At 39.5% G+C, this 13,599-nt stretch overlaps 1 protein-coding gene across 1 annotated transcript in view; it reads right to left on the bottom strand.

Moving 5' to 3' along the window:
- The window catches only part of bcan (brevican), a 31,888-nt gene that overhangs the window by 13,950 nt on the left and 4,339 nt on the right, over nucleotides 1-13,599 (bottom strand). The window contains exons 3-5 of the mRNA XM_042489814.2: nucleotides 12,374-12,543; nucleotides 1,235-1,323; nucleotides 528-920 (exon numbers count right to left, since the gene is read on the bottom strand). Of these exons, the coding sequence (XP_042345748.2) occupies nucleotides 528-920; nucleotides 1,235-1,323; nucleotides 12,374-12,378 (487 nt within the window). The 5' untranslated portion in view covers nucleotides 12,379-12,543. The remainder of the gene's footprint in view (nucleotides 1-527; nucleotides 921-1,234; nucleotides 1,324-12,373; nucleotides 12,544-13,599) is intronic.

Below are 13,599 nucleotides of genomic sequence, written 5' to 3'. Positions count from 1 at the left end.
TATACAATTCTGGAGAAAGATGATTGTTGCATTTCATTCTGAGGTCGTCAGTTACCAACGGCCCTGATGTAAGCGTCGCCAAACCGCCAGCCTGAAAGGCTGATGACTTTCTTTCTTTCTCTCTCATATTGCAGCTTTCAGTGTATAACTGTAATATATATAAACATAATATTTCTATAATAATCGCATAATAATCGCATGATTGTCTATAGTGAACTCGAAATTAATCGCAAATTAATTGCACATTTTTTATCTGTTATAAATGTACCTTAAAGGGTTATTTTTCTTTTTTTAATACTCTTATCAATATGGGAGTGGACAAATATGCTATATATTATGTACATAAAATATACAAATACACATGACTACGAGCTGCTCATACATGAATGGGAGCTGCATTGCTGCTGATTACTGCTGCATCCCTTTCTGATTTCCCAAACTGGGCCTGAGACTGAGGACCAAAGAGACTTTCGAGTGCATGGTGGCAGACAGTAACACTGAAAGTTATTTCGGTGTTTCTGTCTCACCTTTGACCTTGACCTGAGCCACATCGTCGGCGTCCTCCAGGCCCTGCTGCACCTCGCAGCGGTAGAAGCCGGTGTCGTTCTGCCTCAGGCTCTCCAGCCGCAGCGTGAGGTCGGCGGGGGAGTAGGCGTAGTTGAGCAGCGAGGCTCGCTCTTTGTAGGCCTCGCTGACTCTCACCCTGTCGCCGCGGGCCACCAGGATCTCTGTCTCCCGGCCGTGAGTCAGCACGCTCCATTTGACCCGGGGGAGGGACAGCACAGCGTGGCGGCCGTTGGTGGACGGGGACGGCGGCGGGTGGGCCAGAGACACCAGGCAGGGTAACGTCAGAGAGCCGCCTAGCACGGCGACCACAGGCGGGGTGGCAGGGATGGTCACATGCAGCAGCTTCGAGTCATCTGAGGAGGACAGAACCTTAAAGTTAAAGGTAACTTTCTGAGAAGTCGAGGTAACACTGACGCCACTCTCATGTCTCCATATTCTCCATTCAGTCCAACTGAAGGACAGGACACTGAGCTGTATCAGTCTGATGTCCTGCTGGGACACTCAGACGCCCTTCAAAACAAATGGCCTCCAGGGAGCGCGTCAGCAGAAACAATGAATGACAGGAAATGATTAAACAGCACCCCGTCGCCCTCACAGTCAGAGGTCACGTATGATTTAATGGAGAGGTGGGTGTCTGTAGCGGGACAGAGAGGGGAGGGGTGCGTACCTGAGTCGTGGTGGTGGGTAGAGGACGTCGGCAGGACGAGGAGACAGATGGCACACAGCAGCACAGGAAGAGACACATCCGGTCTGCGGCTGAAAGACAAAGTTTGAACTTGAACATGACGAGAACCTCAGACTGCAGTTTGGTTTTAAAGCTCCAGCGTGGAGGATTTAGGGGGACATTTTGGCAGAAATAAATATAAAACAATAAGCATGTTTTCTTTAGTGTATCATCAGCTGCAAATAAGAATGCTTGTGTTTTTGTACCTCAGAATGAGCTGCTTATATCCACATGAGGAGTGGTACTTTGCAATGTTGCACAGTCATGTTTCTACAGCAGCCCAGAAAGGACAAACCAAACAGTGCTGACAGATTCAGCCGTCCTCATTTTCACGGCACCTACCGTAATAAAAAGTCCCACTGCAACGAGCAGCGCCGGATTTAAAATAGACGGGTTTCCATCACAGATTTGATATTTTAGAAATGTGGATAAAACTCAAAGTGGAGCTGACCGTGTTTCCACTGAGTGATGTTGTGCGACTTCTCCTCTGGTGATAACATCCCAGTAACCATGGCGATGGATGTTTAAAACATCAGCAGCTTTATTTCTATTGCGGCCACCGCACTAGCCGTCATTATTTCCAATCCAAGGCCGTGTAGGCGAGTTATGGAGCCATAATGGAAAGGTGAGCCCCTCACTAATTGATGAGAGAAAAGTGGTGACCATGTTGAGGGTGAGCAGCCCATCCCCAAATTGCCAAACTTCAGTGGAGATTCACTGATTTTTGACATAAAACTGCTTTATTCAGTGTTTCTAGCTGTTTCAATCGCCTGATTTGTTTGTTCTGGAGAGGAAGAGGCCTCTGTGGATAATTCAGTTCCTGAAAAATGTAAACAAAGGAATTCTACCTGGGAGAAGTTTTAGCTGGTTGCAATCTGTAATTCACAGCTGGACGCCACTAAATCCCCCTCAATTTTACACACTTCACCTTTAAAGTGAACATATTTACAAACAAGAATTACCATACAGCCAGCTCAAGCAGAAATCTTTGTAACAAAGTGAAATCTTGATATCAAATCTAGATTAGATCTTTCGCAGATATCTGTTTAATAAAACAGTCATTGTTACATTGTGACCAAAAATTCCCAGATCAGCTGACACAAAGTGAACAAATCAAAAACACCAAATATCTGAGACGCTGATCTATTAGTTGGTCTGACCCAAAGAAGTCAGTTCAGACGCTCACAACAGAAACACATATTGACTGAATAATCGCAGCCATTCATCAAATGCAGAGCAGAGAGGTGGCAGGAGGCCGATTTTCTTCAAACATTTAAACTGCAGCAACCAGTGAGCTGAGATCAGAATCTCTACAGGAAAACAGATGACTTTATCAATCACATTGAACACTGTGAATACAAATTATTCCTCCTGCATTCACAAACTTTATTAAGTGTTATTTGGTGTTAATTTTCATTGTTTTAGACAACTGTGTGGTTGTTTTAAGGTTGTGTCTAGGATTGAACAGGCCTACAGGAAAGAGCCGGGGGTGTCGAGGGGTCCCCTGGCCTTCAGTTGTAAGATGTTACTCAACTAACACACACCAACCAGGAAGAGACTCAAGACAACCACAAAGACACTAAAGACCACAGAGAGATGCAAGGAAACAGCAAAGAGACACAAAATAATAACAAAAACAGGCAGAACAACCACAACACGACATAAAAAAGACATGAATTACCAAAGTAAACACAGCATTTTCTTAAATTGAGCCAAATGGGTACAAAAGGCAAACAATGACCTCAATGAGACAGAAGATGACAATAAAGAGACACACAAAGAGACACAAAAGGTCAGAAAAGGAGACACCAATCAACTAAAAAAGACACAAAATGAACTCAGAGGACCCAAATGGCTACAAAAAGACAAAAACAGCCACAAAAAGACACTAAAGGACCACAAAGACGTGAAAATGAAATGCAAAGACACAAAATCACTAAAACATAACGAAAAATACCCCAAAGAGACACAAAAGGCTAAATGCATAAACAGGACCACAGAGAGTCACAAAAACAATCACAAAAGGACCACAATAATGCATGCAATACATGCAAAGGAACTTTAAGGAGACACAAAACTTCAAAACCACAAAATAACCACAAAGAGACAAAATAACCACAAAGTGTAAAAAAACAACCAAAAAATAACAAAAAAATGACCCGCAAATAAATAAAAAATTACCTCAATAAAACAAAATTACCTCAAAGAGACACAAAAAACATAAGGACTACAAGACACAAAACAACTAAAACAGAACCAAAACAAAATTACCTCAAAGAGGGCCAAATACCACCACAAAACACAAAGTGACCACAAAGAGACACAACACAACTGAAAAAGACACAAAATGACCCAAAGGGGACTCAAAAGACTATAAAAATACACAAAACCACAATGAGGAGACACAAAAGCAGCACTAAATCTGTGTGCCATGGCTCCTGTGTGGGTCCCTTTGCATATCTGTGCCCAGGGGGCCCCATCGTCTGCGTGTCCATAATCCACCCATGCCAGGATGAAATCTTTTATCTGTTTGTGTTGGCAATTGTATATTAATTGTAAAAAAGCCTAATTCTGATGTGTCTTTCGACACTTTTTGTTCTCTGTCTGCTGACGATCTTTAAAAAGAAATCTTTGCTCTCACTGAGACTCTCCTGGATCGATAAAGAAATCAAACTGTTGTGGTGTAGATTTGATGTATTGCTTTAAATTAATCAATAGTTTTTGCAGGTTAAAACTGATGTAGATTAACTAATAATTCAATCAGTAATCACATTGTAAGGATAATAATGAAAATAATAATCCCCGTTCTTTCGAATCTTTCAGATAAACATGCTGGGATTTTAAAAACAATATTGACTATTTGTGAATGTTTAATGGATTTTTAGTGTGTGTGTGTGTGTGTGTGTGTGTGTGTGTGTGTGTGTGTGTGTGTGTGTGTGTGTGTGTGAGACGGACGGACAGACTGGGACAGACAGAGGGACTGTGTGTGTCCTTGGAGCTCTGTAGCTGCTGTGAGTCAGACTTGAGGAGCTGCAGAGCGTGAGCTGAATTCTGATTCCCTAGAAACTCCCCGGAGGGTCGGACTGAAGCCTCAAACTTAACTTGATTTAACATTATTACCCTCCTTTTATCCTCCAGCATTTTAACTTTTTTCTCCCCTATGCTGTGTTTCTTTGTTGTTTTATAATCCTATTTGTTCCTTTATTAAGACTTTTTTCTTCTTCTTGGAAAAGTTTTCTTTTCTCATCAAACATGCTGACCAGCCACCTCAAACTGTGTTTAAATAGGCAGCGATCCAACAGGAGAAAGTCTTCAGATTACCAAAAAGCTGCAAACACTGAGGGGTCTTAACAGGAGTGAGAGTGATCAAATTCTCCAGAATCAAATCAATACTCTCACTCTGATGTGGAATAAAATCATTCACACACTCATTTTCCAAAGACCTGACTACTGTAACTGATTTTCACGGTTGTACAAATCATGCACGCTTCATGCTGTGCACTGATGTGATTGGCAGTTGGAATTTGGTAGAAAGAAAATAGTTCCTGCATGAATCAGCTCACAGCGAGGTCTGCAGATTATCTTGAGTAATCTGGATAGACACATAGATGTTGAGCTTCCTGTGTTTTAAAATTGATTTTAAGATTTTACTGATCACTTTTGAAGCACGTACGGGTCTAGCCCCAAAATATATTTCTGAAATGTTGACCCCTTATGAGCCAACATGCAGCCTTAGGTCTTTTATTGAACTAGGACAGTGCATAGTAATCAACATATGAGCACTAAGCATCAATGTAAATATGCAAAAATTAACGCAATTGCTAAATTTCATCCATAGTTCTAAGGCAGGCACCGTAAAAAACAGACCTCTCATAGACAATACATTACAAATGGACACATTAAAATAAAATAACATAATTACCTACAATAAACAGTAAAACAGTTGAGGCTCAATCTAAAGGAGACCATGCTTTTGCCATCAGGGCCCCTCAACTTTGGTAACGACCCGCCTGAAGAGATAACACCAGCCTCTCGTTCATGAAGAGATGCACCGAAAAAAAATGGAAAAAAGAAAATAAAAACGTGTATTGGAGATGGACTGTTGGTTCGCAGCCTGTGATTGAGATTCAAGACTGACCCCTAAAAGAGATTTCTATTAACTTGGAGTCCTGCTCGTCCCCGTGTCTCTGAACACATGTGCATCTCTGTGGTGGAGGCAGGAGGTGAATAAATGATGTGAGGCTCCAGCCGGACAAATGAAAGATAAATAAAGAAATAAATAGTTGAGCTGCAGGCTGGAAGAAGCAGCAGCAGTTTTTGAGTATTTTTTGTGTGTTTGACAAAACTTTCTCTGTCAGCTCATCCGGGCACAAACGAACCAAAACAAACAGGAAACAGCTGGTAACCTCTGACTCGGCACCGAATCCGCGCCGACAAGGGCGAGACCTGTCAGCGCTTCACCTGAATGAACGAGCAGCTCACCTGGAGGCGCTGAGCAGACTGTTTCATCTTTTATACAAACTCTGTTACAAGAAGAGGACAGCAGAGAGGAAGAGTTCGTCTCTTCTGAGGACAAAATAAACCACAGACAATCAACGACTGCTTCCGTCTGACTGAAAGGAGCTTTAAAATCCAGCTGACGAAGCAAATTCAAGTTTGTTTTTGGGTCTCAGCAGAGAAACATTTCTAATCAAAATAGGATTAATAAATAACCATTAAACCATTTTTAATGCCTAAATTTGGCTCTGTAGCTTCAAAATGAAAGCTTTGAGGGCAGAAATGCCACTCAGGGTAAAGCTGGTCGTTTAAATCATTTTACTGCAGACTGTAACATACCCAAATCCACAAGATTTACATGTGAAAAAGACAAACAAACAAAACCCGCTGCTGAGTTATTATGAAGCTGTCTTTGTGAGGCTAATACTGACATTAACCATTGGAAACCTGAGCAAATTGGCTCAATCTCAAATCAAACCCTACAAGGTAATGAACAACGTCACAAGATATTACCATAAATTAGCAAGGAATTAGTAAAGCCTTGCAGAAAAATTCCCTGAAAATAAGCACACATGAAGGAATAAACAAAAAATTAAATTTTTTTTTTTTTTTAAGGAAATGGCTTGAAAACATGTAAAAATGTGAATGTATGATCTTAAATATGTAATAATCAAATAATTATTGTCTAATATTTTCTCTTTCTGGCTTTTTTTTAAACTAATTTTCATTTCATTATGTTTCCTAATTTATTGCAATTGTCATCTCTTGCAGAGTTGCTCGCTGCCTTTTCAGCCAAGTTTCAAACTAAATCAAACTAGTTTGCTCAGGTTTGCAAAAGGTTTCCATACAAAACACAAGAAACTGATGACAATGCAGATTTCAAAGGGTACACACTTGTAAGTTTAAAAAGTCTAAAAACAAAATTAATACTCGAATGCATCCCCAATTATATAAATGGATCCCATAAGTTTATATGCAAGAATTAAGTCATAAAATTCCGACTTTATTCTTGTAAAATTCCGACTTTATGCTTGTAAAATTACGACTTAATTCTCATAAAATTAAAACTTTATTTCTTGTAAAATTAATACTTTTCTCATAAAAATTCCGACTTTATTCTCCTAATATTATGTCTTTATTCTCCAGTTATTAAGACTTTATTCTTCTAATATTACGACTTTATTCTCATAATACTATGACATTATTCTTGAAATATTATGGTTTTATTTTCAAAATCTTCTTTTCCAATCTTTTTTTCTTTAACATGACCCTATCCTCTCTTTAATACCACCTCATGCGAGCGTAAAAACTTTTTTGCCAAAGTGATGTGTTTCCATTAACTGTATTTTATATTTGCAATGTCTATTTTGGCAATTTGAAGGTTAATGTTAACCCACCTACTGATACAGATATACTATTTGCAGCAAGTTTAAAATCGATTATGTAATCAATGGCCAATTGTTTGGGGTTTTGGCGACATAAAACTTTGGCCAAAATTGATCTCCATAAAAATCTGACAGTGAGAGCAAAGCAGACAGTAAAGCTTCCGCTCCGTCAGCTTCCTGTCACGTCTCCGTCTCTCCACATCAAACTGACAAATTTGGCATAATTTCCTCTGACAAGCATCCAGCGTGTCTGACGATTCAAATCTAACAATGGCTCAAAGTTATCAGACATCAGCGTGACTCAGTTGTTCTCTGTCTAAGACACACACACACACACACACACACACACACACACACACACACACACACACACACACACACACACTCTGTGTTAGGCAGAGGGTTGTATCGGTGAGGGGGGTTTGTTGCATCCCAGGCAACATCACAAGTGCAAAGAGAGGCATCACAAGTGGCTGAATAGTCAATGACTTCACCTTGAGGGAAAAGGCGGCGGGGGCCAAGAGAGAGGATGTTTGACCGCTCCGACTGCCAGGAGAGGTCATTTGAGGCTGGAGGAGGAGGAGGAGGAGGAGGAGGAGGAGGAGGGGTGAACTACATTCTTAAAGGACCGCAGCAGCTTTGAGAGTTTTTGTCTCTTCACGCGGTGTGAGACGAGAGAGCTGCAGCTTCAGCAGAGAGTCTGGAGCAGCATACAGACATTAGTACATTTAGATGCCTGAATTTGCGGCTTAGTATTTGCATTTCCGCTTAACGTTTGCTCTTCTTCGCTGCCTGAGGAGATAAACCGTGAAGAATCAGTGACATCTTTTAAATCACTTCTCAAAACTCACTTTTACCTTTATTTACTTATTATTATTATTATCATAATTATGTTTTTTAATCTCTTTTTTTATTCATTTAGCTGCTCTTACTCTTTTTATTTGTACCTCATCTTTCTTATGTCCTGTTCTTACATCTTGTCACATTATAATTTATCTACTTGTTCATCTATCTCTTATCCATCTGTTTTTATCCTCTTATCTTTATTTTATCCCCACTGATGTGATGTCATCTTGTTAGATTTCCTCTTTTATTATTTTTATCCTTTTTTATTGCATTTAAAAAATATTTTCTAAAAACTTCTAAAACTTTGCTTTACTCTTGTTGACCTTTGTATATGCATTTTGTTGTGGCCTTTTTGCTTGACTGTCCTACACCTTTCTCGGTTTGACTTGATTGTTGATATTCTTATTTTTCTATTTTTATTATTCCCTGAATTCCTCACTTTGCTTTGTCTCTCAAAGCACTTTGTAAACAACTTTTTTTAATGGTGCTATATAAATAAAGTTATTATTATTATAATTATAATTATTAACCCTTTAAAACCTAGTTGGACATCAGTTTCCTTGTGCTGCCTTTAGATGCCTTTAACCCTGAGCAAATTTGTTTAATTTCTTGCTCATTTTTGGGCCATCTTTTGTTAAGTGGCTTGTTTCAAAGGGTTAAAGCTCTGCTCTGGTTGCTGTCCACCACTGTTATGGAAGTCACTCTTGTTTTGAGTATTTTTATGCAGGCACACTCTCTAGTTATTGTAAACTTCAGTATTGTAGCAATTAACTAAATACTATTGGTTTTATATTAAGGTCTCACACTTGCTAAAAAAATTAAAATTTCAAAGTGTTTCCTATATAGTTTTTCAGATGCTGTCTCAGAGAGGTCACACACACTCAAAAAGCTGAACACACACTCCTTTGCTTCTGCCTCTGAAGTTTAAGAAAGCAGAAACTCTTGCTGATCCATCGCCAGATCAACCCGACGCCACCACCACCGCCACCGCCCTGCGCCGTCCCCCTCTGCTTTCTCACAGTGAGGTACCACCGCCGTCACCCCTCTGTCCCTCTGCAGCCCCTCCATCACGCTGGCCCACAATGCACCACCTCGAATGAATCGCTCTGCCCGTCTCCAGGGGCAACCCCAACCCCCCTGACGGACGCACTTTGACAGGAAGCAGGGAGCAGCCGGGGAGGGCTGGAAGCAACCGAGAACTCTCGGAGAAAGGAGAGGAGGTCGAGAGGAAGAGAGAGCGCCCGTACAGAGCGCCGAGAGGGACGTGGAGTTCACGGGAATGCAGCAGCAGTGTGTGAGCTGCGGGGCAAAACTTTTCGAGAAGTGACAAAAGCCATAAGCTATAAAACTCTGCTCTGTGTGTGTGTGTGTGTGTGTGTGTGTGTGTGTGTGTGTGTGTGTGTGTGTGTGTGTGGTTGCGCGCATGCTGCGTGCCACAAGCTGATTAGGCAGCAGAATTTCAGTGAGCTTTAAAGGCTTGTATTTCTCAGACAGGGTGACAAAAAAATCCCCCAAAAACCCAGCAGCCGCGGTCTGAACTCATTCTTTAGTTTGAGTCGCATTTCTGAGGAAACTCGCTGATGCTGCACAGAAGCTTCACCTGCTGCTCGTTAAACAAACCGTGCAGCCGCCGCGCTAACCTGCATGACCCGTGGGCCCCTGCCGAGGGTCGACTGCACCGTCCCCTTACTGAGAGACTCAACCGATCAGGGTTTAAAGCAGGGACACTAAACCTGCTTTGATTAGGAGACACTTAAAAAATGACAGGAGGTCAGGGGCCAATCACAGCAGCCCCATGCATGGTTCTACATTTTTAGGACATTGCTAGGATTTTAAAGCATTTCTTGCATTTAAGGACTTTTTTTTAAGGATTTAAGGACTTTTTTAAGGATTTAAGGACAATTTTTCTCACATTTTTAGGATTTTAGGACATTTTTAGGATTTTAGGACATTTTTAGGATTTTAGGATGTTTCTCAGATTTAGAGATGTTAATGGGATTCTGGGATGTTTCTTGGATTGTAGTACATTTCTAGGATTTCATGAAATTTCTCTCATTTTAGGATGTTTCTAGGACTTTAGGACATTTCTCAGATTTGAAGACCTTTCTGGGATTTTAGGACATTTTTAGGATTTTAGGGCATTTTTCTGATTGAAGGACTTTTCTCTGATTTAAGGATGTTTCTCGGATTTTAGGACATTTTTAGGATTTTAGGACATTTCTAGGTTTTAAGGATGTTTCTCGGATTTTAGGACATTAGGGTCTTAGCTTGGACCTCTGTTGGGGGGTGTGGGGGATACTCCACTGGCCCTTTTTTGATCAACAAGCTCTATTTTGATGCTGTTTTATGCACTCTGGCACCTTATGGATACTAAAACCACAAGAAACAATACAGTATCAATCACTTTATTTTTTAATGTGAATTAGAAAATGTTTAGGGGGCCACCTGGCACCCTGTCAGGGGCCAGATTTAGTCCACGGTTCATAAGTTGAGTATCAGTGGTTTAAACACACCATGCACACAAGTGTCTAATATAAAACGTGTCTAAAATGAAATGTGTCTCTTTATCACCATTCCTACAAGACAGAAATCACTAATGAGGACAGACAGTGTTTCTGCTCAGTTTGACTCCAGGACTGAATATATTTAAAATATTGGTAGGATTTGGGGACATTTTTTGAATTTTAAGATGTTTCTTGGATTTAGAACTTTTCTGTGAGAAAAAAAAAGACTTTTTTCCCATTTTTAGTAGAGCTGTTCTCGTCTAAATGTGGCCTTCATCTCTAATGAAAAAACATTTGAAAACTTAAACAGTTGATAATAAAATCCACCATCAAAATCATTATTCCACCTCCTTGCCGGCTCTAAGATACATCTGCATTTAGTAACCACACACACACACACACACACACACACACACACACACACACACACACACACACACAAACACACAAACATTGACCCTGATCTGACCCCATAAAAAAACACACACAGCAAACTTCCTGATGTGAGTGAGCGAGAGTTAACGGTACAAACAGGAGCAGCCTGACTGTTAACTGTTCTTGCGTTGTTCTTTTCCATTAGAAGTTCATTTTAGACGTTAAACATGCTGCTAACATGTAAACAAAGTCATAAAACATGTCAGTCTCATGCTCCTTTTTAATACGGTTAAAAATGCTTGTAGTAACTATTCGAGGTAAAATGTTTGCAGGATGCTGTTGAGGTCACCGCTGCCTCATTATCTCATGACACTTAACCTTTTTAAACCTGGTTCAACATCAGGTTTTGTGCTGCTTTTTAACGCATTTAGATCTTAGAAACCTGAGCAATTTGGTCTGTTATTTTGAAAACATGGGAAAAAAGGCAATAATTACAGATTTGGTTAAAAGTGATAAGAGACAGAGAAAATTATTAGGAAAAATGTCCATATCATATTTTTATAATTGTATTTATTATACATTTAAAATGATGTCACAGAAGATAGCTTGATAGATAGATGACATTTTTCAGGTTTTTCATGATGTTCTTTTTTTTTGTATTTTTCTTGTTAATTTTCAATGAATTTTCTTGTAACTTTTTTTGTCTTTTCTCTTAATTTTTGGGCATTTTCAAGTAAAATTGCTCATTGCCCTTTTCCCATGTTATTGAAAGAAATCAAGCCAATTTGCTCAGGTTTCAACTGGTTAAAAAGGCTTCTCCACTGGCCACAATGTCAAAAGTCTAACAACTTTTTGCATTGACAATAACTATTTGTTAACTTGATGTATACAATAATAATAATAATTAAAGCTGCAAGCAGCGATGAACTAACAATAATTATTTCTTAACTTGATGTCTACAATAATAATAATAATAATAATAATAATAATAATAATAATAATAATAATAGTAATGACAATAATAATAATCGTAATGATAATAATAATAATAATAATAATAATAATAATAATAATAATAGTAATAATAATAAAACACCAACAGAAACTGTTTTGATGACTTTAAATACATTTTACTTTTATTGTTTCATGTATTTTTATATTCTGACACATTTACCTCAGTAATGTCAGTATTTGATGTGTGTGAAAACACACACACATGCTGATCACTGATTCTGTCACTGCTACTATCTGCACGCGCTGCCTGTACACACACGCCTGTACGTGTCGCGCGTTTCTTGATTGATTATTATTCAAATTGGTCCGTTAACAAGTTCAAACGTCGCGAAACGAGAGAAAACGCATCAAACATGTTATTACAGTTATTAACCCATGAAGCACACGCGTGCACTTTGAAAGAGAAAGGCAACCTGAGCGTGAAAAATTAAGATTATATCAGAGAGATTTTATGCTCTTACTTCATCTTGTTGGGGCTCAGCTGTTGATGCGCGCGTGCAGAAGTTGTCGGTGTCCTCGCGCAGCCTCCGGTCAGGTGCAGGTGGATGTTTGAGTCTGTTTTTCCGACACAAAGTCCTTCAGCAGCCTCTCAAAGACACACGGAGGCTGGACAGGAGTCTCGCGCACAGAGCTGAGGAGGTGAAGAGAGGAGAGAGTGAGCGGAGGGCAGCGTTTAAAGACCGACACCTCCTCCTTCACCTCCTCCTCCTCCTGCTGCTGCTGCTGCTGCTGGAAAATCATAATCCTGCTGAGGTACAAGGACAGGCTGAGAGGTGAACACATGAGGGCTGCTTGTCAATTCATTTTTGACTTTTTCTGGCAGTAAATGTGGAGCTTCAGTCTGTGCAAAAGCCCCCAAACCCTCCAAACCCTCGCGCTTTTTTAAGATGAGGTGTGACCTTGAACTGCCCTGTTTCCAACAATGAATCAAAATAAATGCTTTGAAACCGGACCAAACTGGCTTCACGTAATCTTTTTTTTTTTAAAAAAAAAACATGGGAAGGCGATGAGAAACTTAAAATGGCCTAAAAAAAAAAAAAGCTACAAAAAAATTACCTGAAAAAGAGAAAAAGGGGGAAAATTTTTTTAAAAATATAATTAAAAGAATTCTAAATTTTGTTTTTTGGATACTTTTTCTCATTATTTCATCATATCTAATAATCCCTCGCTAATTTTCAGATCATGTCCTGAGATCATGTGACCTTTCATGCTTTTTTCCCTTTTTTTCAGTTTGTGGGATATTTCTTGTCAAGTTGCGCAGTATGTTTTTCCCATGTTTTTGATTTTTGATTTTTAAAAAAATCGCAATTAACCCCTTGAAACCTGAACAAATGTGCATTATTTATTTTACTTAGTGATTTATTTTATTTTATCTAATTATTGCCTTTAATCGACAGGACAGTTTGAGCATGAAAGGGGAAGAGAGAGAGGAGATGACGTGCAGCAAAGGCTGGAATTGAACCTGCGGCCGCTGTGGCGAGGTGGCAGCCTCTGTGTATAGGGCGCCGCTTCAAAAACATAGAAAGGCAATGGGCAACTTTACAACAAATGGCCCAAGAATTTGCAAAAAATAAATAAATACAAACATGTTTCAAGAAAATCATTGAGAAAAAAATTAAAAAGAACTAAGAAAAGTAAAAGAACAAACAAAAAAAACAAAAACAAGAAAATAACCTTAAGATAGTGC

The sequence above is a fragment of the Plectropomus leopardus genome, chromosome 11, assembly GCF_026936395.1.
Source record: "Plectropomus leopardus strain MGB_pleo_1.0 chromosome 11, ASM2693639v1, whole genome shotgun sequence".
NCBI lineage: Eukaryota > Metazoa > Chordata > Actinopteri > Perciformes > Serranidae > Plectropomus > Plectropomus leopardus.
The sequence above is the reverse complement of the archived record's forward strand: the minus strand, read 5'-3'. Positions and strand labels throughout refer to the sequence as shown.